General features: G+C 46.1%; 1 protein-coding gene across 1 annotated transcript in view; it reads left to right on the top strand.

Annotated features, from left to right (window-relative positions):
- The window catches only part of LOC309552504 (uncharacterized protein), a gene marked incomplete at both ends in the record, with an annotated part of 152,322 nt that overhangs the window by 80,763 nt on the left and 45,049 nt on the right, over nt 1–26,510 (top strand). Inside the window, 1 exon segment of the mRNA XM_082253471.1 lies at nt 17,471–17,644. Coding sequence (XP_082109597.1) covers nt 17,471–17,644 — 174 coding nt within the window.

The following is a 26,510-nucleotide window of genomic DNA, read 5'->3' on the forward strand; positions in this document are numbered from 1 at the left end:
AATCTTCTGGGAAGGCCGTCCACAAGGTTTAGGAGTGTGTCTGTGGGAATGTTTCACCATTCTTCCAGAAAAAGTGTTCCTTTAAATTTTTGAGCAGTCAGTGTATGTGTGTGTGTCTATTAGAGATAAGGGCCATACACACTATCAGATTATCTGAAGACTTTTTCCTTCAGATTTACCTTTTCTATGTAGTGCAAGGGCCTGCCGGATTGCATACAAATTGAAAGTGTTCAGGTTTGACCTCATATTATATGGTTTTGGTAAGTCTACAGACAAAAGTCTTCAGATAATCTGATAGTGTGTATGGCCGAATAGACCGATATGTTTTTTTCAGGGCCGATACCGATATTTTGGTCACAATGTTTCGGTATCGGCCGATATGGGCCGATATTTTGTACATTTTAAAGTTTTGAAAAATAAAGACAATTTTTGACACAAATCTGGTACTGAACATGTTAATTTTTTGTTTAATGCCTACTGGCGGGCTTGCTGGCACCCTGTGGTGGGTGGGTGGCTGGCTGGCACAGGGGTTGTGGGTGGCTGGCTGGTACAGGGCCTGTGGTTGGCTGGCTGGCACACTGTCTGTGGGTGGCTGGCTGTCTGGAATCCTGTGGTGGGTGGGTGGCTAGACTAGGCCCGACTCCAGAGGAGGCTGTCCAAGGCAAGGGAGGCGGCCTAAGAAGGCAGAATGAAGGCACAAAAATATCGGCCAGTTCCAAGGCCGATACCGATATATCATGGAAAGTGCATATCGGCCACGCCGGTAATTGGTCTATCCCTAGTGTGTGTGTGTATATGTATATATATATATATATATATATATATATATATATATATATATATATATATATTGTATATATAGTGCTCAAATAAATTAAAGGAGCACTTTTGAATCAGAGTATAGCATCAAGTCAGTTAAACTCCTGGGATATTGATCTGGTCAGTTAAGTAGCAGAGGGGGTTGTTAATCAGTTTCAGCTGCTTTGGTGTTAATGAAATTACCAACAGGTGCACTGGATGGGCAAAAGGAGACAACCTTCAAAACAAAAATGGTTTTACAGGTGGAGGCCACTGACATTTTCTTCCCTACCCATTTTTTTCTGACTGTTTTTCACTAGTTTTTCATTTGGCTGGGGTCAGTGTCACTACTGGTAGCATGAGGCCATACCTAGACCCTATAGAGGTTGTACACGCAGTCCAACTCCTCCACGATGGCACATTAATCCGTACCATTACCAAGAGCATGGAGGAGATTCCTGGAGACAGGCAGTTACTCTAGGACAGTGTTTCTCAACTCCGGTCCTCAGTGCACACTAACAGGCCAGATTTTAAGTATTACCTTGGAGAGATGCAGACTAGAATTCTGAAATCACTGAGCAGCACATTATATCACCTGTGATGTATTTCAGTTATCTTGCAAACCTGGCCTGTTAGTGTGCCTTGAGGACCGGAGTTGAGAAACACTGCTCTAGAAGAGCTGGACAGGGCCATAGAATGTCCTTAACCCATCAGCGGGACCAGTATCTGCTCCTTTGTGCAAGGAGGAACAGGATGAGCACTGCCAGAGCCCTACAAAATGACCTCCAGCAGGCCACTGGTGTGAATGTCTCTGACCAAACAATCAGAAACAGACTTCATGAGGGTGGCCTGAGGGCCCGACTTCCTCTAGTGGGCTCTGTGCTCACTGCCCTGCCTCAGTGAACACCAGAATTGGCAGCTCCACCACTGGCACCCTGTGCTTTTCACAGATGAGAGCAGGTTCACCCTGAGCACATGTGACAGACGTGAAAGGAAGGGAGAGATGTGGGTGCTTGTAAGATTCTGGTACCTCCGGTACCCTTAATCACCACTTTCCTTTGTAATGCGTCCCACCTTTCTCTTCAGGTGGTACGCATATACCTTTAAGAACGATGATGTCACTGCTGAGCGCCGCAGAGCGGCTATTTCAACCGCCGGCGGTCTCACTCACATTGTTCGTTCAACCTGCCTTGTTATCCACATGCTTTCAAGCCTGTCTCTCGATCGGAACCTCCAGCTATTCCCTCTACCTGGAGCAGACCGGAACCTCGCTACTGATCCCTGTATCTCGCTACCGGACCATCCCTTATCTACTGGACCTCTCTAAACTACTAACATTACAAGTGATAAGTACCCCGCAGGGGAACCCTCCATAACCTTATTGCACTATCTACCTATGTACATTAAGGACTGTTACTACCTATCTATACTATCCTATCATCTGCACTGTTACATAGATTGCTAGCTCTTCAGCCTACTACCATCTATCATCTGCACTGCTGCATAGATTGCTAGCTCTCCTGTCTACTACTATCTATCCTTGCACTGGGTTAGTCTATCCTGTATTTGTCATCTGCTGTCCTCACCACCTGTTAGCATACTCGATACTAACCTATCTGCATTCCTAAATACCATCTTGAACTCTCCTATACAAAACCTATCAAGTGATTACCATCCTTGTCACTGTTCACACCTGTCCCTTCAGCACATCACCTTCATACTATCATATACATCCTATCACTCCAGGAACATCTCATTGAGTGTGTATATATCTGTATGTTGAAGCTGACAGGCCCACAGTGATGAGTCCTGGAGAGTTGGATCTGGTATTCAACACATCTCTACATGACTACTGAGTGGAGATTTTGCAGCTGCAAATCCAGCCTATAATAAAAACGCAGGAGCGTTACAGATTGAACGAACCTTAAAAATGGATTCAGCAGAATTACCCACTCAAGTGACACATCTTTGCGAACTCAATTCAGACTCGGGTTATCGGAAGCTGTTAAAGACGAGCTCGCCCGAGCGGATTTACCTGGCACCTTGGAGGCCTTGATACAACTTAGTATCAACATCGACAGACGACTGCGAGAAAGAAGGGCTGAAAAGATGGGAATGCCATTGTCTAGTCCTCAGATTTCGGCCGTTGACCCTACTCCCATGGATGTAGGAACCATACGCCCACCTTTAACGACTACTGAACGAGCTAGAAGAACATCCAGAAATCTCTGCATGTACTGCGCATCCTCGGATCATTTGATAAACACCTGTCCCCTTGTCCGCAGGAAAGAGGGTGGGTGTTCACATGTCTTGCTGGGAGGATTGGCGACTTCCTTCTCTAACCCCTATCTTTTTGTTCGTTTGATATTACAGTGGGACCAAACTAGGATCACCACCAAGGCTATGGTCGACACTGGATCTTGTGGAAACTTTATTGATACACGCTTTGTTACCTTAAATAAAATACCTATTATTTCAAAATCTAAGCCTGTTTCTGTTAGTTTCATTAATGGTATTCCACTGTCTTCTGGTCCAATCACCAACCAGACTCAGGCACTCCTTGCCACTACCAACGAATCACATGTGGAGACCATCACCTTTGACATACTATCCTCACCCCATTTTCCTATTATTTTGTGACTTCCCTGGTTACACACACACCAACCAATCATAGATTGGAAAAAACGGACTTTGGTTTTCCCTTCTCACTATTGTGAGAATACGTGTAACCTCCCATCTTATGGGAAGATTCTGTCTGTGGTGTCTGATGAAATTGCACCACTATGCTATCAGGATCTGTCCGAAGTGTTCCTTGAGAAAAATGCTCAAGTGTTGCCTCCCCATAGGGATTACGATTGCACTATCGATCTACTCCCTAACAGCAAATTGCCTTTCGGTCATGTTTATCCCCTTTCACAGGATGAACTTTCTCATCTCAAGGAATACTTGGATGAGAATTTGACAAAAGGGTTCATTAGACCCTCTACTTCTTCCACTGCTGCAGGACTTTTCTTTGTCCGCAATAAGGATTCCAGTCTCAGGCCTATTATCGATTATAGGCAATTAAACACGATTACGATAAAGGATCGCTATCCTTTTCCGCTCATCCCTGAACTTATTGAACAGGTGCGTGGGGCTACTTATTTCACCAAATTAGACCTGAAAGGGGCATACAACCTAATCCGAATCCGTGACGGGGATTAGTGGAAAACAGCATTCAGAACCAGATACGGACTATTCGAATACCTTGTGATGCCATTCGGGCTATGTAATGCTCCCGCAGCTTTCCAAAGATTCATAAACGACATCTTTAGAGACTTACTTGATGTCTGTGTTGTAGTATACCTAGACGATATACTTATTTATTCTCGATCTATGCCTGAACACATAAAACATGTAAGACTTGTGTTGTCCAGACTGCTCTCACACAGACTATATGTGAAATTAAAAAAATGTCTATTTCATAAAGAAGAAATATTATTTCTAGGATACTTCATATCCAAAACTGGAATTAAGATGGATATGAGTAAGATATCCTGTATTCAAGACTGGCCTATACCAACAACTCGTAAGGCCCTACAGCGATTCCTTGGATTCTCGAACTTCTATAGGAAGTTCATCAAGAACTTTTCCGCTATTGTTAGACCTCTCACACAACTGACAAGTATAAAAAAAACATTCAAATGGTCAGAAGAAGCAAATCAAGCTTTCTGCTTGTTAAAATCAAGCTTTACTTCTGCTCCCATACTACGCCATCCAGACCCATCCCTCCAATATATTCTAGAGGTAGATGCGTCAAATATGGCAGTAGGAGCAGTTCTCTCCCACTTCATCACTCCACCCAGTTGCTTTCTTTTCAAAATCACTAAGCAGCCCAGAGGTGAATTACCCAGTGGGTGAAAAGGAGTTGCTTGCCATAAAACTGGCACTGGAGAATTGGCGACATCTGCTCGAAGGTACCCAGTTACCAATACTCATATATACAGATCATAAAAACCTTCAATACCTCCAGACTAACAAGACTCTCTCCCACCGGCAGGTGCGATGGTCATTATTCTTTTTAAGATTTAATTTCCTAGTGACCTACACGCCTGCAGACAAAAATAAAAAAGCGGATGCGCTATCACGATTAACCGAAGATAACTGCGCCGAAATCCCTTCCATTCCCATAATACCCTATGAACGCATTATTGGTGTTGTCCGTTCCTTGAAGGAAGAGATTTTGCACAGTATAAGAATGGATTCACCTCCACCACAACTAAGTACTGATGCAGAAGGCTTCCTCTATTACAATGACAAACTCTACATACCCCCTACTATGCGCACCAAGATTTTGGAGTTATCGCATGATGTGCCCATGGCAGGACATATGGGTATAACGAAAACCTTTAATTTGCTCACCAGGCAGTTTTGGTGGCCTGATATGAAGACGTCTGTACAAAAATTTGTTTCTTCATGTGACATCCGTGCAAGGTCCAAAACTGACACCACAAAACCATCTGGACTACTTTGTAGTCTACCAATACCCCAGGTTCCATGGGAAGTTGTATCCTTAGATTTCATAGTAGAACTACCACCCTCTAAAGGATTTAATACCATCCTAGTGTCAGTGGACCACTGTAATGTTCCGGTACCTTTGGTACCCTAAATTACACTTTCCACAAGTGTATGCGCCCTACCATTTACTTTTGGAAAGGTGCGCATACACCTTTAAGACTGGAGCTGTCATCACTCAGCGCCGGACTAGATGGCTATTTAAGGCGTCGGCTCTCACTCACCTTCATCTAAACAAACATCAGAACTACTGATGAAACATGTGTTTAAGTTGCATGGAATTCCAAAAACTCTTTTGTCCGACCGTGGTTCACAATTCATCTCTAAATTTTGGCAAGCACTTTGTCAAATTTTACGCATTGAGCGAAAGCTCACTTCTCCCTACCATCCTCAGACCAACGGACAGACTGAAAGAGTCAACCATATAAGAAACGCAGGAGCGTTACAGATTGAACGAACCTAAAAAATGGATTCAGCAGAAATAGCCACTCAGGTGACACAATTAAAACAGCAAGTATCTGCGTTAATACACGCACTTGCTCAATTAAAAGAAGACAATCAGGCTCTGTCGCAGCAGGTAATTAGACTGACACAACTTACCTCTGCTCAGTCCCCTGAACCCAAGATAAATCCCCCTTTGGTATTTACAGGCGATCGCAAAAAATTTCGCGAATTTAAAAACGCATGTGAGTTACTTTTTTTGCTAAAACCTCGTACCTACCTTACTGATCACATTAAGGTTTGTACTATTATTTCTTACCTATCAAGCGATCCTCGAGCCTGGGCAGATTCTCTTTTTGAGAAAAACGACCAGCTTCTCAACTCCTATGCCTTGTTCCTGGCAGAGCTCACTAGCCTATATGATGACCCCAATAGGCAGAGTACTGCTGATCTTCAGTTAAGATCCTTGAAACAAGGAAGGAGGCCTGTGGAAGACTTTGTCGCAGAGTTCAAGAGATGGACCCTTGATTCAGAATGGAATGATGCATCTCTGAAAACCATTTAGGCTTGGCCTATCAGAAGCCGTTAAGGACGAGCTCGCCCGAGCGGATCTGCCAAAAACCCTGGATGCATTAATACAACTCAGTATTACCATAGATAGAAGACTACGAGAAAGAAAGGCTGAAAAGATGGGAATGCCATTATCCGTTTCCTCTCGGAGTCTGGCCGTTGACCCCGTTCCTATGGAGATAGGAACCATACGCCCACCGCTATCAACTATGGAAAAAGCCAAAAGACGAAATGAAAATCTCTGCTTGTACTGTGCATCCCCGGATCACAAGATAAACGTCTGTCCCCTAGTCAACAAAAAGAAGGGTGAGTGTTCACATGTCTTCCTAGGAGGATTGACAACTTCATTCACTAACCCCTACATTTCTGTTTTTTTGACATTACAGTGGGACCAGAACAGGATTACTACTAAGGCCATGATTGACACAGGATCTTGTGGAAATTATATGGATATATGTTTTGCTGCTTTAAATAAAATTCCTATTATTTCTAAACTCAAACCTGTCTCAGTAAGTCTTATTACCGGTGTTCCGTTATCCTCTGGTCCGATCACCGATCAGACACAAGCACTTCTAGTCACTATTAACGAGTCTCATAGGGAGACTTCTACCTTCGATTTAATACCATCACCCCACTTTCCCATTGTGTTGGGACTTCCCTGGTTGCACACACACCAACCAACCATAGATTGGAAGAAACGGTCCTTGACCTTCCCTTCTTGTTATTGCGAGGAAACGTTTAACCTCCCGTTTTCCGGGAAGATTCTGTCTGTGGTGACAGATGAGATTGCACCACTATGTTATCAGGATCTTTCTGAGGTTTTTCTTGAGAAAAATGCTCAAGCATTACCTCCTCATCGAGACTATGATTGTAGCATTGATCTACTCCCAAATAGCAAATTGCCGTTCGGTCATGTTTATCCTCTTTCACAGGATGAACTTGCCCATCTCAAAACCTATTTGGATGAGAACTTGGAAAAAGGTTTTATTAGACCTTCCACTTCTTCCACAGCAGCAGGACTCTTTTTTGTTCGCAATAAAGATTCAAGTCTCAGACCTATCATCGACTACAGGAAATTGAATGCTATCACAATAAAAGATCGCTATCCTCTACCACTTATCCCTGAGCTCATTGAGCAGGTGCGTGGAGCTACCTATTTTTCAAAATTAGACCTGAAAGGAGCATACAATCTCATTCGAATCCGTGATGGACACGAGTGGAAGACTGCGTTCAGAACTAGATACGGATTGTTCGAGTATCTTGTGATGCCATTCGGCCTATGCAACGCCCCTGCAGTTTTCCAACGATTTATAAACAATATTTTTAAAGACTTACTAGATGTCTGTGTTGTGGTATATCTGGACGATATACTTATATATTCACGGACCCTGTCTGAACACATAAGACATGTAAGACTTGTATTATCGAGATTGCTTGCACATAATCTTTATGTGAAGCTGAAGAAATGCTTGTTCCATAAAGATGAGGTACTCTTTCTAGGCTACATCATATCCAAAACAGGAATCGAGATGGACATGAGTTAAATATCCTGCATTCAGGATTGGCCTACACCAGCAAGGCGCTACAGCGATTCCTGGGATTTTCAAATTTCTACAGGAAGTTCATAAAAAACTTTTCTGCTATTGTGAGACCCCTCACACAGCTCACTAGCATAAAAATACCATTTAAATGGTCAGAAGAAGCAAATAAGGCTTTCCACTTGTTAAAGACAAGGTTTACTTCCGCTCCCATATTACGCCATCCAGACCCATCCCTCCAATACATTCTGGAGGTAGATGCGTCAAACCTGGCAGTAGGAGCAATACTCTCCCAACGACCTACCCACACTTCACCACTTCATCCAGTCGCCTTTTTTTCTAAATCCCTGAGCAGTCCCGAGATAAATTACCCCGTGGGTGAGAAGGAACTGCTTGCTATAAAATTGGCTCTGGAGAATTGGCGACATTTACTCGAAGGCACCCAATTACCAATAATTATATACACGGACCATAAAAACCTCCAATATCTTCAGACTAGCAAAACTCTCTCGCATCGACAGGTACGATGGTCACTATTCTTTCTAAGGTTTAACTTCCTAGTGACCTACACACCTGCAGATAAGAACAAAAAAACACTATCACGACTAACTGAAGAAAATTACTTTGAAATTCCTTCCGTTCCTATAATACCTCACAAACGCATTATTGGAGTTGTCCGTTCCTTGAAGGAAGAGGTTCTGCATGGCATAAGGTTGGATTCACCCCCACCACAACTAAATACCGATGCAGAAGGCTTCCTCTACTACAACGACAAACTTTACATACCACCTACCCTACGCACCAAGATCTTGGAATTATCGCATGATGTGCCTATGGCAGGACATATGGGTATGACAAAGACTTTCAATTTGATTTCTCGGCAATTCTGGTGGCCTGACATGAAAACATCTATACAAAAATTCATCTCTTCATGCAATGTCTGTGCCAGGTCCAAAATTGACACTACGAGACCATCCGGCCTACTATGCAGTCTACCAATACCCCAAACTCCATGGGAGGTTCTGTCATTGGACTTCATCGTAGAATTGCCTCCTTCCAAAGGATTTAATACCATCTTGGTGTCAGTGGACCATCTGACAAAGATGGCACATTTCATTGCTATTCGCAGACTACCTTCGTCCAAACAAACGGCAGAACTCCTGATGAAACATGTCTTCAGATTACATGGTATCCCAAAAACTCTTTTGTCTGACCGTGGATCCCAATTTATTTCTAAATTCTGGCAAGAACTATGTCACATACTACGGATTGAGCGGAAGCTCACTTCTCCTTACCATCCGCAGACCAACGGACAGACTGAAAGAGTCAACCAATGCATCGAGCAGTATTTACGTTGTTACACTTCTTACCAACAGGATGATTGGTTGGATCTTCTCCCCCTGGCAGAATTTGCCTACAACAACGCAACTCACAGTACAACCAAGCAGAGTCCGTTCTACTTGAACTATGGGTTCCATCCCTCTATTCTCCCTCCACGCATCCTTCCTTCAAATAACCCAGTAGCCTCAGACTATCTTTCCCAAATAAAGGATTCTCTGGGTTTACTAAATACTACCATTGCACACGCTCACAGTCAACAAAAGAAGTACTATGATCTTCGTAGAAGACCTTCTCCACAGTATACTATCGGGGACCTCGTTTGGCTCTCAACAAAAAACTTGAGACTGAAGATCCCTAGCAAAAAGCTTGGACCTCTGTTCTTGGGACCTTTCCCAATCAAGAAACTTATTGGAAAAGCTGCAGTGCAGCTTACATTGCCAATGGACCTAAAAATCCATCCCATTTTCCATGTGTCGCTACTAAAACCCCATGTTCCGGACCAAGGAATAAGGCCTAATATTCCACCTCCCCCTCCTGTACAAGTTGAAGGTGGAGAAGAATACGAGATAAAAGAGATTCTGGATTCTCGTATCTACAGAAGAAGACTTCAGTACTTGATTAGATGGAAGAACTATGGGCCCCAAGACGACACCTGGCTAAACACCTCTGACATACATGCCCCTAGATTAATCCGCAATTTTCATGCGAGATACCTCGACAAACCAGCTCCAGAGGCCTTCAGGAGCAGGCCTTAAAGGGGGGGTATTGTAATGTTCCGGTACCTTTGGTACCCTAAATTACACTTTCCACAAGTGTATGCGCCCTACCATTTACTTTTGGAAAGGTGCGCATACACCTTTAAGACTGGAGCTGTCATCACTCAGCGCTGGACTAGATGGCTATTTAAGGCGTCGGCTCTCACTCACATGTGTTCGTTCAAACACCCTTATCTGGATGCTAACCTTGCTTGAAGCTTCCATGCTTGCAAGCTTACTTCGCTGACGGAACCTCGCTGCGCTGATCCCTGTATCCCGCTACTGGATCATCCGCCTCTCCTGAACCACCCTTCGGCTGTATCGCTAATAGTGCTAAGTACCCCGCAGGGGAATTCTCTATAAACTTATACTAAGCTTACACTATCTAGCTCTGCATAGTAGAGACTGTTTATCACATCTGCATAAACTAGATTGCTAGCTCTTGAGACTACTGCTACTTTTCTGCACTGGGTTGATCTCTTTTGTATGTCCACCTGCTATTCTATCATCTGCTATCATACAACATTGTTAAACCTTCCTGCATCCATCTGCTACTGTCTCACCTTCAAGTGTCTATCACCTACCACCTCCACTCAACCTATCCCTCAAACCTTCATCATTGTGTTACCACATACATAAAGTCATTCTAGGAACCAGCTTGCTAATTGTGTGTATTTACTGGCTGAAATAAGACCTTCCACACATGATGAGTCATTGAGGTTGGGAATGGTATCTCAGCATATCTCTTACATGACAACTGACGTGGAACTATTTCTGCAGCTGAAAATCCACACCATATAAGAAACGCAGGTGCGTTACAACCACTTGACAAAGATGGCACATTTCATTGCTATCCGTAGACTACCTTCATCTAAACAAACATCAGAACTACTGATGAAACATGTGTTTAAGTTGCATGGAATTCCAAAAACTCTTTTGTCCGACCGTGGTTCACAATTCATCTCTAAATTTTGGCAAGCACTTTGTCAAATTTTACGCATTGAGCGAAAGCTCACTTCTCCCTACCATCCTCAGACCAACGGACAGACTGAAAGAGTCAACCAGTGCATTGAGCAATATCTATGTTGCTACACATCATACTTGCAGGATGATTGGGTGGATCTCCTTCCTCTAGCAGAATTTGCTTACAACAACGCAACCCACAGTACCACGAAGCAAAGTCCGTTCTACTTGAACTATGGGTTTCATCCCACTCTTCTTCCACCACGCATCCTGCCATCGAGTAACCCAGTAGCCTCGGATTACCTTACCCAAATAAAAGACTCTTTGGGCTTACTCAATACCACTATATCACACGCTCACAGTCAACAAAAAAAGTACTACGACCTTCGTAGAAGACCTTCTCCTCAGTATGCTATTGGGGACCTTGTTTGGCTATCGACAAAGAACTTAAGATTAAAAATCCCTAGCAAGAAGCTTGGACCTTTATTTTCGGGACCGTTCCCAATTAAAAAACTTATCGGAAAAGCTGCAATACAGCTCACCCTACCAGCAGATCTCAAGATCCATCCCATCTTCCATGTGTCGCTACTGAAGCCCCATGTTCCTAACCAAGGAATAAGGCCTACCATCTTGCCTCCACCTCCAATACAAGTTGAAGGCGGAGAAGAGTATGAGATCAAGGAAATTTTGGATTCTCGCATCCATAGAGGAAGACTCCAGTATCTCATAAGATGGAAGAACTATGGACCCCAAGACAACACCTGGCTAGATACCTCTGATATTCATGCTCCTAGACTTATACGGAACTTTCACTCGAAACACCCAAAGAAACCTGTCCTATAGGCCTTCCGGAGCCGGCCTTAACGGGGGGGTACTGTAAGATTCTGGTACCTCCGGTACCCTTAATCACCACTTTCCTCTGTAATGCATCCCACCTTTCTCTTCAGGTGGTACGCATATACCTTTAAGAACGATGATGTCACTGCTGAGCGCCGCAGAGCGGCTATTTCAACCGCCGGCGGTCTCACTCACATTGTTCGTTCAACCTGCCTTGTTATCCACATGCTTTCAAGCCTGTCTCTCGATCGGAACCTCCAGCTATTCCCTCTACCTGGAGCAGACCGGAACCTCGCTACTGATCCCTGTATCTCGCTACCGGACCATCCCTTATCTACTGGACCTCTCTAAACTACTAACATCAAGTGATTACCATCCTTGTCACTGTTCACACCTGTCCCTTCAGCACATCACCTTCATACTATCATATACATCCTATCACTCCAGGAACATCTCATTGAGTGTGTATATATCTGTATGTTGAAGCTGACAGGCCCACGGTGATGAGTCCTGGAGAGTTGGATCTGGTATGCAACACATCTCTACATGACTACTGAGTGGAGATTTTGCAGCTGCAAATCCAGCCTATAATAAAAACGCAGGAGCGTTACAGCGCTCTGGTGAGGAAGGCTGTCTGGTCCTTTGTTGCGGTAGAGCGGTTGCACTGAGGGCAGCACTTGTGTGAGAAGCAGCTCTATAGGATCATATAAGGAAAGAAAGACGCCTCTAAGTGCAGAATTCTAAGGATTTATTATTTGATGCAAGGGATTAAAAACATTTACAAGATGGCAGAGATAACAGGCATGTATTAATTGTCCTCTTTTGGTTTGCTGTGTCCTCTGTCTGCCGGGTGAGGGAGGATGAGAGAGCCGTCCTGCAGCTGTCCGGATTCCCTGGTGACGTGGAGGAACGAGGAAGCGGAGAGGCAGATGGTGGCCCGGGTTCCAGAACCAAGCTGCAACGCTCGTGGCCTGTATGGCGTCAGGGGAAAGCGTTGGGCGGTAACGTGTTTCAGAGCATGTGTGACTCCTTCGTCAGACCTAAGCCCATGTTTGTTCAGCAGGCTCAGAGCCTTGTGTTCAAACTCTCCGAAAGCCAATCGATGGCTTCCCGACCCTTTTGGCTACCTCTGTCCAATCAACTCCTCACAAGACTATCCTATCCTGATGGTCTTGTGAGGCGTTGATTGGACAGAGGAAGTCGAAAGGGCCGGGAGGTCGTCAGTTGGCTCTCAACGGAGAGTTTGAACACAAGGCTCTGACTCTGTGCCTGCTGAACAAACATGGGCTTAGGTCTGACGAAGGAGCCGCACATGCTCTGAAACACGTTATGGCAGGGCTTGACAATCCCCGGGCGCCAGGTCGCATTTGCGACTAGAATTAGCGACCTCGCGCCTGGGGGTGCCCTGCAGAAGGTGTCCTGTCATTTTTGCCCGGACTTCCGCGCACGGAGTGCACGGACTTCCGGGCCGTCCGAAAATTGAGGCTCCGGCTTTTCGGCCTACTTGAGATAACAGGCTTCCAATGGGGAACTGGCGCCCTCTTGTGGAGGCCGGGAGTAATGACTGTTGTAATGACTGTTTCCACTGACTTTTTGTTCTCAATTCATTCATTACCATCTCCCTGTCCAGTTAGTTACCTTTGACAGGGAGTGTGGTTATTATTATTTAATTTATTTTTTAAATGTAAAAAAAAAAATATATATTTTTTTCTTTTTTTTTAATTATTAAAAAAAATTCTTTTTTTTCCAATTATTAAAAAAAAAAAAAAAAATATATATATATATATATATATATCCTTTTTTTTTTTTCCTCATTGCCATGCCACAGCCGAAGGCCCCTTTCACACGGGCTGTCTGATCAGGTCCGCCTGTCAGTTTTTCAGGCAGACCTGATCGGACCCTTGATTCTCCTCTATGGAGCAGTAATCTGCCACCATCTGATCCTGTCCACCAAAAGCAGACGGATGGTGGTTCTATTTTCTATCCATCCCGTAGATCGGATCAGATGGCATCGGATGGAAAGAGACAGACAGTCTGTTTTCATCCAATTGTGCTATAGAGGAGAGTGGGGTTCTAGTAGTATTTATGTGTAAATTTAGTATCCGTTTTATTAAATAAAGCTTGGTTGTTAGTTTAAAAAAAAAAAAAACTGGCTCCTAACTTTTTTAGCTGGCTCCTAGATTTCAGGAAAATTTGTCAAGCCCTGCGTTATGGCGTCGGAACAAGGCGTTGGGCATATCAGCCGTGTGCGTTCCAGCTTGGTTCTGGAACCTGGGTCGCCATCTGCCTCTCCGCTTCCTCGTTCCTCCACGTCACCAGGGAATCCAGACAGCTGCAGGACAACTCTCTCATCCTCCCTAACCCAGCAGACAGAGGACACAGCAAACCAGAAGAGGACAATTAATACATGTCTGTTATCTCTGCCATCTTGTAAGTGTTTTTTTTTTTTTTTTAATCCCTTGCACCAAATAATAAATCCTTTTAATACTGCACTTAGAGGCGTCTTTCTTTCCTGACAGATGTGGAGAACATTATGCTGCCTGTAACATCGTTCAGCATGACCGGTTGGGTGGTGGGTCAGTGATGGTCTGGGGGAGGCATATGCATGGAGGGACACACAGACCTCTACAGGCTAGACCAGTGGTTCTTAACCTGGGTTCGATCGAACCCCAGGGGTTCGGTGAGTCAGTCTCCGGGGTTCGGCGGGGGGGACAAAGGGGCAATTGCTCCCCCCGAGAAAATATTACTGATTGTGAGGCCGAGCGCACCCCGGGAAATCAGAGCTGCGGTCGGGACAACTCACAGCCATTACACATAGACACTTGACACTCCGCCCCCTGTACCTCCCCCAGCAGGTTTCCAGCCTATCTCCTGCAGGCTGCTTGCTGCGTGAGTGAGTGGGCGGGATGGGGATGTACCTGACCACGGAGATCGCGCCTGCCTGGAAGAGGGAAGTGTGAGCAGCTGAGCAGAGGGAGCCGAGTGAATCTTCCTGGAGGTAGCTGTACATGGTGGATTCGTTTACAAGGACCTCTATGCTACGTCTGCTGAGTTACTGCAGCTTAGCATAGAGGTGCTGTTAGCTGACAGATGGAAATGCATGTCCTTTTCATTTAGCTCAATAAAGCATTGTGAATACCCTCTGGTGTGTGCCCTCCTAACACCCCATGGTATGCCCTCCAAACACCCCCCCAAAGTGTGTTCCCTCTTGACACCCCATGCTATGTCCCCCCAACCCCCCCCAGTGTGTGCCCTCCTGATACCCCATGGTATGCCCTCCCAAAACCCCCCCCCCAGTGTATGTCCTCCTGATACCCCATGGAATGCCCTCCCCAACACCTCCCCCCAGTGTGTTCCCTCCTGACACCCCATGGTATGTCCTCCCAGCCCCCCCAGTGTGTGCCCTCCTGATACCCCATAGTATGCCCTCCCAACCCCCCCAACCCCAGTGTGTGCCCTCCTGACACCCCATTTTTTAATGGTTTTGTTCTTTGTTCTTAATGGTTTTGTTTTTTGAGATACAGTCGCCAACACTTGCAGGGAGGCCCCAGCGAGATTTGAACTCGCGACCCCTGGTTTACAAGACCAGTGCTCTAACCCCTGAGCTATGGAGCCTTTTTTTTTTTTTTTTTTTTTTTTTTTTTTTTTTTTTTTTTTTTTTTCATTTTGTGCACCTATGTATAAATATATACCTAAATATATACCTATGTTTTGAATTTGAAAAAATCATATTTTATTTTTTCAATTAAGAAGGGTTCGGTGAATGCGCATATGAAACTGGTGGGGTTCAGTACCTCCAACAAGGTTAAGAACCACTGGGCTAGACAATGGCACCCTGACTGCCATTAGGTATCGGGATGAAATTCTTGGACCCATTGTCAGACCCTATGCTGGTGCAGTGGGTCCTGGGTTCCTCCAGGTGCAAGACAATGCCAATGCAGGACATGTGGCGAGAGTATATAGCCAGTTCCTGAAGGATGAAGGAATTGATGCCATTGAATGGCCCCCACGCTCGCCTGATCTTAGTCCAATAGAACACCTCTGGGACATTATGTTTTGATCCATCCGACGCCGCCAGGTTGCACCTCAGTCTGTTCAGGAGCTCAGTGATGCCCTGGTCCAGATCTGGGAGAAAATACCCCAGGACACCATCCGCCGTCTCATTAGGAGAATCCCCTGATGTTGTCAGGCATGCATACAAGCACGTGGGGGCCATACAAACTACTGAGGACCATTCTGAGGTCCTGCAATGAAATTTCAGCAAAATGGACTCCCCTGCTGCATTGTTTTTTCACTTTGATTTTCGGGGTGTCTTTGAATTCGGCCCTCTGTAGGGTGATAATTTTCATTTCCATCAGACGATTTGGCATCCTTTCCTTCCTAACACATTACCCAGTACATACCAGTATAGATCCTAACACATTACCCAGTCCATACCAGTATAGATCCTAACACATTACCCAGTCCATACCAGTATAGATCCTAACACATTACCCAATCCATACCAGTATAGATGCTAACATATTACCCAGTCCATACCAATACAGATCCTAACACATTACCCAGTCCATACCAGTATAGATCCTAACACATTACCCAGTACATACCAGTATAGATCCTAACACATTACCCAGTCCATACCAGTATAGATCCTAACACATTACCCAGTCCATACCAGTATAGATCCTAACACATTACCCAATCCATACCAGTATAGATGCTAACATATTACCCAGTCCATACCAGTACAGATCCTAACACATTACCCAGTCCATACCAGTATAGATCCTAACACATTACCCAGTCCATACCAGTATAGATCCTAACACATTACCCAGTCCATACCAGTTGAGATCCTAACACATTACCCAGTCCATACCAGTATAGATCCTAACATATTACCCAGTCCACACCAGTATAGATCCTAACACATTACCCTGTCCATACCAGTATAGATCCTAACACATTACTCAGTCCATACCAGTATAGATCCTAAAACATTAGCCAGTCCATACCAGTATAGATCCTAACGCATTAGCCAGTCCATTCCAGTATAGATCCTAACGCAATAACCCAGTCCATACCAGTATAGATCCTAAAACATTAGCCAGTCCATACCAGTATAGATCAACACATTACTGAGTCCATACCAGTATAGATCCTAACACATTACCCAGTCCATACCAGTTGAGATCCTAACACTTTACCCAGTCCATACCAGTATAGATCCTAACACATTACCCAGTCCATACCAGTATAGATCCTCATACATTACCCAGTCCATACCAGTATAGATCCTAACACATTACCCAGTCTATACCAGTATAGATCCTAACACATTACCCAGTCTATACCAGTATAGATCCTAACACATTACCCAGTCTATACCAGTATAGATCCTAACACATTACCCAGTCTATACCAGTATAGATCCTAACATATTACCCAGTCCATACCAGTATAGATATCCATCATGATATTTTTCCCCATTGAGATCTCAGGTGTTTTCAAAGTGTTGCTTTAATATTTTTTGAGCAGTGTATGTATGTATATATATATATATATATTTATTATAAAATGTATTTTTAAATATGACCAAATGCTGAGAAAGCATGCCTGGACCTGACTGTACGGTGCTATTTTCTCACCCCTCCCCCCCCCCTCTGTGTCCAGTTTGCTCAGTTGCCGTCCAGATTCAGCAGCGGTGACCACCCTGACGAAGACGGAAGGAAAATGACCCTCATACAGTACGACTTCCCCTGGGGCAAGGAGCCAATTGAACGCCTCGGCAGCCTAGATGACTCCGCCCTCACCCAGATGCACCGTGGGCCCATCGCTCATCTTCAGGTATGTCACACCGACTACACGCAGAATCAATCAATCAATGTCATTTCCAATCCTTTTACTTGCAGCGATCATTAAAGGGCAACTCCCAGTTTCGTGGGGAAAAAATTTAGTAAAAAAAAATAATATATAGAATTGTGACAGTAGTTATATTGTAATTGTATGTTCTTAACCACTTCCGCCCTGGAAGATTTTACCCCCTTAATGACCAGGCCCTATTTTGCAATTCGGCACTCCGTTACTTTAACGGACAATTGCGCGGTCGTGCGACGCTGTACCCAAACTAAATTGACGTCATTTTTTACCCCACAAACCGAGCTTTCTTTTGGTGGTATTTGACCACCTGTACGATTTTTATTTTTTACACTAATAAAACAAAAAGAGCGACAATTTTGAAAAAAATATTTTTTTCACATTCTGCTATATAACATTCCAAAAAAAAAATTAAAAAAATGTAAATTTTTTTAACATTTTAGGCCAATTTTTCTGCTACATATTTTTAGTAAAAAAAATGAAATAAGCGTATTTTGATTGGTTTGCGCAAAATTTATTGCGTTTACTAACTAAGGGTAAGATTTATGTCATTTTTGTTGTTGTGGTGTTTTTTTTTTTTTTTACTAGTAATGGCGGTGATCTGCGATATTTTTTTTTTTTTTAGCGGGACTGCGACATTGTGGCGGACAGATCGGACCCCTGACTGACATTTTTGACACTTTTGGGGGGACCAGTGACATTACTGCAGTAATCAGTGCTAAAAATATGCACTGTTACTGTAATAATGACTTTGACAGGGAAGGGGTTAACCTTGTTGGTGATCAAGGGGTTAAATGTGAGCCCAGGGGAGTGATTCTAACTGTGGGGGGGGGGGGGGCGTGGCTTGTGAAATGATCATAGAGACATGTGATCCTATATAGAAGGATCACAGGAGCTCTGTGATCATTCCAGCTAGAAGAACGGTCAGCTGTGTTTACAACATCCAACCGGGGAGCGATCGCGGGTGTCAGGCGGCAATCCGAGGTGGCAATCCGAGGCGCCTGCCTGCGGCATCGGCTTCTCCGCTGACGAGCGGGGGCGGGAGCGCGCCGCCAGTGGCACACGCTCGCCCCCTAGACTCCCCAGAGCAAGCGCCGTACATGTACGGCGATTTGCCTGGAAGCGGCTGCCTGCCCGCAGTACATCTGCGTCGGGCGGTCGGCAAGCAGTTAAAAATGACCTTTCCGTTTTTAATCTGCAGTTGCTGTAATTTTCTGTAAAATGCAATATGGCCACCTGGAGGCGCTGTGTACACATATAGACAGAGCGCAATTTCCTGCTGGTGTGATTGGCTCGCTGATTTTCCCAGAAGTCTGCACTGAGATACAAGTCAGATTTTTGGGCATCACATTTTTGGTGAGATACTCCGAATAGGAAATCACGTCTACAGGGATGCAGACCCTGCAACTTTCTTCATTAAAGCCCTGCAGGTGCAGCAGCTGATTGATAATTATAAAGTCACTCCCATTCACATTCACTTTGCACATGGACACAGAGGAACAAACAATGATTTCTTCAGAATAACAAAAGGAAGGAATCTACAACAAGGTTTGCTACAATCCCTGCAATGTACAGAGATCACCCAAGGGGGGGGGGGGGGGGTTCTTCTCAACAAGAGTGGAGTTATTCTTTAACCACTTGCCGACCGCCCCAAGTACATATACTGCGGCGGTCAGCCCCCCCCCGGGCAAAGTGACGTATGGGTACGTCACTCGCCCGCGATCCAATAGGGGGCGAGAGCGCGTCGCGGAGGCACGCTCCCGCTCGTTCACTGCCATCCCAGTGCGATTGACCAGCGGCTCCGATGTCCACTGGCCATTCTCGATCTCCCGCTGGAGACGGAGAAAGGCAGGCGGCTGATGTAAACAAAGCCGTCTGTCATTCTCCCTGATGTAACTGTAGAGATCATATGATCCTCCTATGTAGGATCGTATGTCTCTGTGGTTACATCAAAAGCCACGCCCCTTTACAGTTAGAAGCACACCCCTAGGGACACACTTAACCCCTTGATCTCTAATAAAGTTAACCCCTTCCCTGCCAGTGTCATTTTTACAGTAACAGAGCATATTTATAGCACTGATTACTGCAGTAATGTCACTGGTACCCCCAAAAGTGTCAAAAATGTCTGCCGCAATGTCGCAGCCCCACAAAAAAAATCGCAGATCGCCGCCATTACTAGTTAAAAAAAAAAAACAATAAAAATGACAAAAATATTTCCCGTGGTTAGTAAACGCAATAACTTTTGCGCAAACCAATCAAATTACGCTTATTGCGATTTTTTCACCAAAAATATGTAGCAGAAAACAAATTGGCCTAAAATGTTAAAAAATTTTGATTTTTAAATTTTTTTTGGGGGGGGGGGGATTTCATATAAAAAAAATGTGAAAAAATATTGTTGTTTTTTCAAAATTGTCGCTCTTTTTTTGTTTATAGCGCAAACAGTAAAAATCGCACAGGTGATCAAATACCACCTAAAGAAAGCTCTGTTTGTGGGACAAAAAAGGACGTTAATTTCATTTAGGTACAGCGTCGCACGTCCGCGCAATTGTCCGTTAAAGTCACGCAGTGCTGAATCGCAAAATAGAGCCTGGCCTTTGAGCAGCCAAATCCTCCGGGGCTTAAGTGGTTAAAATATTCCCTGGTGATCCTGCCATATAAGACATTTCCTGGTATGGGGTGACAACGCTCTGTCCCTGTCCCCCAATTGTGCTCTTGCGTTGTCGTACAAGCTTAGTATGGCTTTTTCAGCGCAAAGTCCACTGTTGTCACCATCAGGAAACTGATGCCAGGCAGCCATCACTGGACTGTGTATAATTGTGAAGTGGCTACATAGAGGCTGCAGGAGATCAGCAGGACGTAATGGAATAGTTTATAATGCGCAGAGCAAACTGAGGAACAGCGCTGAGATCATGGCAGTGGAGTGGCTTAGTGGTTAGCACTTCTGCCTTGCAGCACTGGTATCCTCAGTTCAGATCCTGTCCAGGACAATGCAAAGGAAATGCCGTCCACTCAGAGTCCACATCGGCACCCCCTGGAAGTCTGTCACACTGTGTATGTGTAAGCCTAGTCTGTACATTATACACAGGCAGTACAGGGGTCTCCTTTGTGATTCTCTCCATGTTACCACAAGGTGGCACTAATCTTACATTTTTGCAATATTGGAGTTTGCTTTCCAATAGACTGACATTAGGAATGCAGGAAGACGGTCTACGGGGGGAGGGGTACTCATGGGGTCCTTACAAGTTTTCTGCACTTTAGCATTCCTGACAAGTTCCACTCCACCTGCTTGTCCCTCCAATTTTTAATGGTTTAACCTGAAAATCAATCCCATAAACTGGTGAGATGAGGCCACTAGATGAGAAAGTTTCATGATAATGTTATTTCCTGCGCACGTGCGTGTTTATTAATTATTGTTAATTGGGTTCTCCTGGTGTGCAAGCAGGGCTGTTGTGTCTCTCTAGTGCGCATTTGCCGTTTTTGCACCATTCTAGTGTGCTTGCATAGGTATTGTGTTCCTATAGCATGCATGAATATGTCCTTCTGGAGCGCATGTGCGGTTATTGTGTCCCTCTGGAGCGCATGTGCGGTTATTGTGTCCCTCTAGTGCCCATGTGCGGTTATTGTGTCCCTCTAGTGCCCATGTGCGGTTATTGTGTTCCTCTAGTGCCCATGTGTGGATATTGTGTCCCTCTAGTGCCCATGTGCGGTTATTGTGTCCCTCTAGTGCGCATGTGCGGATATTGTGTCCCTCTAGTACCCATGTGCGGTTGTGTCCCTCTAGTGCACATGTGCGGTTATTGTGTCCCTCTAGTGCTCATGTGCGGTTATTGTGTCCCTCTAGTGCCCATGTGTGGATATTGTGTCCCTCTAGTGCGCATGTGCGGTTATTGTGTCCCTCTGGTGCGCATGTGCAGTTATTGTGTCCCTCTGGTGCGCATGTGCGGTTATTGTGTCCCTCTAGTGCGCATCTGCGGTTATTGTGTCCCTCTAGTGCGCATGTGCGGATATTGTGTCCCTGTAGTACCCATGTGCGGTGGTGTCCCTCTAGTGCCCATGTGCGGTTTTTGTGTCCCTCTAGTGCGCATGTGCGGTTATTATGTCCCTCTAGTGTGCATGTGCGGTTATTGTGTCCCTCTAGTGCCCATGTGCGGTTATTGTGTCCCTCTAGTGCACATGTGCGGTTATTGTGTCCCTCTAGTGCCCATGTGCGGTTATTGTGTCCCTCTAGTGCCCATGTGCGGTTACTGTGTCCCTCTAGTGCACATGTGCGGTTACTGTGTCCCTCTAGTGCCCATGTGCGGTTACTGTGTCCCTCTAGTGCACATGTGCGGTTACTGTGTCCCTCTAGTGCGCATGTGTGGATATTGTGTCCCTCTAGTGCCCATGTGCGGTTATTGTGTCCCTCTAGTGCACATGTGCGGTTATTGTGTCCCTCTAGTGCGCATGTGCGGTTATTGTGTCCCTCTAGTGCCCATGTGTGGATATTGTGTCCCTCTAGTGCCCATGTGCGGTTATTGTGTCCCTCTAGTGCCCTTGTGCGGTTATTGTGTCCCTCTAGTGCGCATGTGCGGTTATTGTGTCCCTCTAGTGCACATGTGCGGTTATTGTGTCCCTCTGGTACGCATGTGCGGTTATTGTGTCCCTCTAGTGCGCATGTGCGGATATTGTATCCCTCTAGTGCCCATGTGTGGATATTGTGTCCCTCTAGTGCGCATGTGCGGTTATTGTGTCCCTCTGGTGCGCATGTGCGGTTATTGTGTCCCTCTAGTGCGCATGTGCGGATATTGTGTCCCTCTAGTGCCCATGTGTGGATATTGTGTCCCTCTAGTGCGCATGTGCGGTTATTGTGTCCCTCTGGTGCGCATGTGCGGTTATTGTGTCCCTCTAGTGCGCATGTGCGGATATTGTGTCCCTCTAGTGCACATGTGCGGTTATTGTGTCCCTCTAGTGCGCATGTGCGGATATTGCGTCCCTCTAGTACCCATGTGCGGTTGTGTCCCTCTAGTGCACATGTGCGGTTATTGTGTCCCTCTAGTGCGCATGTGCGGTTATTGTATCCCTCTAGTGCCCATGTGTGGATATTGTGTCCCTCTAGTGCGCATGTGCGGTTATTGTGTCCCTCTGGTGCACATGTGCGGTTATTGTGTCCCTCTGGTGCGCATCTGCGGTTATTGTGTCCCTCTAGTGCGCATGTGCGGATATTGTGTCCCTCTAGTGCGCATCTGCGGTTATTGTGTCCCTCTAGTGCGCATGTGCGGATATTGTGTCCCTGTAGTACCCATGTGCGGTGGTGTCCCTCTAGTGCACATGTGCGGTTATTGTGTCCCTCTAGTGCTCATGTGCGGTTATTGTGTCCCTCTAGTGCCCATGTGTGGATATTGTGTCCCTCTAGTGCTCATGTGCGGTTATTGTGTCCCTCTAGTGAGCATGTGCGTTTATTGTGTCCCTCAATTTTGGTGGGGGGTGGATGTAGTACCCTCCTAGGTAGGTGCTAGGTTGGTAAAAGCTTAGCAGCTCTATCTGCTTATCAGGGGAGCCCGATTGTTAGTTCTGCCTGTTGCATGTGTCCAGGGTGTGATTCATTTGGGCTGAGGGAGTGTCCCCGCTGTATCCAATGGGAGAGCCTGTTGGACAGTGGAGGAAACCCAGCCAGTGACACACAGGCTTTGTGGCTGTCCCAATGGGTTGGCAAAACAGTGGTGCATTCTGGGATAGGTCATAAAAGCCGGGGGCACATGTGACAGGGTGTCTTTGGGCAGGAAGTCAGGTCCCAGGAGGAGGGTGATGGTTGTCAGCAAGGAAGGTGGTCACAGGCGGTCGGCCTAGTGGACCAAGTGTGTGATGCTGAGCCAGGAGGGCCAGGATACTGACGAGTGGAGCTGAAGGCAGAGCAACCCAGGGAAAAACAGTGTCCTTGAGTATTGGGAAGCTTGCCAGGGGTCTGCCCAGTAAGGGGACCACTCCAGTGGAGAGTCAGTGGACAAGGGCTAGCATGCATGGGAAGTGAGAAAGGGGGTGCTAGGTTAGGACCCTGAAGAGGAATTCATTCAGGAACATATCTTTTACTTCACAAGGTGAAGTGGCAAGGTGAAGCAGCGGCCTTGCCGCACACACTACAGTCAGTTTTCCTCAGAAATTGTGCATAGTTCAAGTTGGAGTATCCCACTCATCCCTTCTCCCATCCAAGTTCTAAAATTAAACACAAAAACCAAATTCCCTTGACTGTTCATTGTCTGAGCCAAGTCTTAAAGTGATAAGTTTTACAGACTGTTGCTATGGGTAACCCAGGGGAATCCACACTGAGCAGCTCCCTAGGGGGGCAGTGCTACAGATATATGGGGGCTCATTGAAGGGGGCAACTGATAGATGAATATTTGATATCTGATATTCTGATTGGGGTTTTGGATTTCTAGGAGCACTGTTACGGGAACACCTGATGTAAGGGGGCACTGTTATGGCACCTGATGTAAGGGGGCACTGTTATGGGAACACCTGATGTAAGGGGGCACTGTTATGGGGACACCTGATGTAAGGGGGCACTGTTATGGGGACACCTGATGTAAGGGGGCACTGTTATGGGAACACCTGATGTAAGGGGGCACTGTTATGTGGACACCTGATGTAAGGGGGCACTGTTATGGGGACATCTGATGTAAGGGGGCACTGTTATGAGGACACTGGATGTAAGGGGACACCTGATGTAAGGGGGCACTGTTATGGGAACACCTGATGTAAGGGGGCACTGTTAAGGGGACACTGGATGTAAGGGTACACCTGGTATAAAGGGGTACCTTGATTGGGGTAACTGATCTAAGACAATATTCTGATGGGGCATCTGATATGTGGTGGCAACTGATATATGAAGGTACTCTGATTGGGGTTCTTGATTTATGGGGAACTCAAATGAAGACACCTGATGTGAAGTGGTTCTATTTTCTTTCACTTGAAATATGGATGTGATTGGCCTACTTTTATGTTTTATTAAATAGTTATTTATTTGTCTTCCATCTTGTTTCTGGTAAAGATAGTTGTTTGTGGAAGGGCAGAATAAAAGGGCACAGCCAGTGAAGGTGGAAGAATAGAAATGATCACAGAAAGGAGAAGAGGATTCCCCGAAAGGCAGAATCCGGGGCTCAGAGAAGACCGGTCACCATGAACAGATCCAAGGGCAAGACACCACTGGAAGCTCTGAGGATCAGAACTAATCAGCTGTACTGGTCGGAGGTAAAGTCTAATCTATTAAAATGTCTTTGCTACAAGTCACCCCCCAGTATCTGCTGATACCCCAGACCACCCCCCAGTTTGATCCATTTACACTTCAGTTCATTCTCCAGTATATTTGGACAATATCACAGGTCATACTCCATTCTACCAATACTCCAGTCCACCCTCTGGATCAGGATCATCAATAGGGGGGTACAGGCAGGGCTCGAGTCCTGCAGGAATGCCGTTCCCTTTAGCAGCTGTGTCCTGCAGGACTGCCCTTTCAAAAAGCAAAAACTGTGCTGCCCCCTCCCCCCCCAAACCACCACTGTCAGAAGAGGGCTCTGTTTTCTGCCCATTCTCCCTCCTGTCAGCAGTGGGGAAGAGAATGCAGAGAATCGGGATGGCTGTGTCTCACACCGTTCTGGCAAGCGCTGCTCCCGAGAACACAGCAGCACGAGGAGGAGGAGAGGCTCTTCTCCCCCCACGCCTCCTCCTCCTCCTGCTGCTGCTGTGTTCTTGGGAGAGGCACTTGCTAGCACAGCCACTCACTATATATCTTTCCTCTCCTATTGGCAAGAGGAAAAAAAAAAGAAGCAGAGAGGATGGTGAGACATGTTGTCCCGAGGACTGGGGGAAACTGCAGCCCCCAGCATGACCAGCTGAAGAGAAAGGAAAGAGAGGGTGGCAAGTAGAACACTGCCGGTGGCAAGTGACATGCTGCATCTGGTGGCAGGCTGAGGTTGGCAAGTGGCACACTGCATCTGGTGGCCAGCTGCAGGTGGCAAGTGACACGCTGCATCTGGGAGAAGGTGATGATGGCAAGTGACACGCTGCATCTGGGGACAGGCAATGGTGGCAAGTGACATGCTGCATCTGGTGGCAGGCTGAGGGTGGCCAGTGGCACACTGCATCTGGTGGCAGGCTTCGGGTGGCAAGTGACACACTGCACCTGGTGGCCAGCTGCGGGTGGCAAGTGACACGTTGCATATGGCAGAAGGTGACAGTGGCAAGTGACACACTGCATCTGGGGACAGGCAATGGTGGCAACTGACATGCTGCATCTGGTGGCAGGCTGAGGGTGGCCAGTGGCACACTGCATCTGGTGGCAGGCTTTGGGTGGCAAGTGACACATTGCTTTTGGTGGCCAGCTGCGGGTGGCAAGTGACACGCTGCATCTGGCAGAAGGTGACAGTGGCAAGTGACACACTGCATCTGGCAGAAGGCGACAGTGGCAAGTGACACGCTACATCTGGGGACAGGCAATGGTGGCAAGTGACACGCTGCATCTGGGGACAGGCAATGGTGGCAAGTGACACGCTGCATCTGGCAGAAAGCGACAGTGACAAGTGACATGCTGCATCTGATGGCAGGCGTCGGTGGCAAGTGACACGCTGCATCTGGAAGACGGCGACAGTGGCAAATGACACGCTGCATCTGGGGACAGGCAATGGTGGCAAGTGACATGCTGCATCTGGCAGAAGGCAACCGTGGCAAGTGACACGCTGCATCTGGCAGAAGGCGACAGTGGCAAGTGACACGCTGCATCTGGCAGAAGGTGACAATGACAAGTGACACGCTACATCTGGGGACAGGCAACGGTGGCAAGTGACACGCTGCATCTGGCAGAAGG

Source organism: Pelophylax lessonae (genome assembly GCF_965119305.1).
Source record: "Pelophylax lessonae genome assembly, chromosome: 4".
NCBI classification, from domain to species: domain Eukaryota; kingdom Metazoa; phylum Chordata; class Amphibia; order Anura; family Ranidae; genus Pelophylax; species Pelophylax lessonae.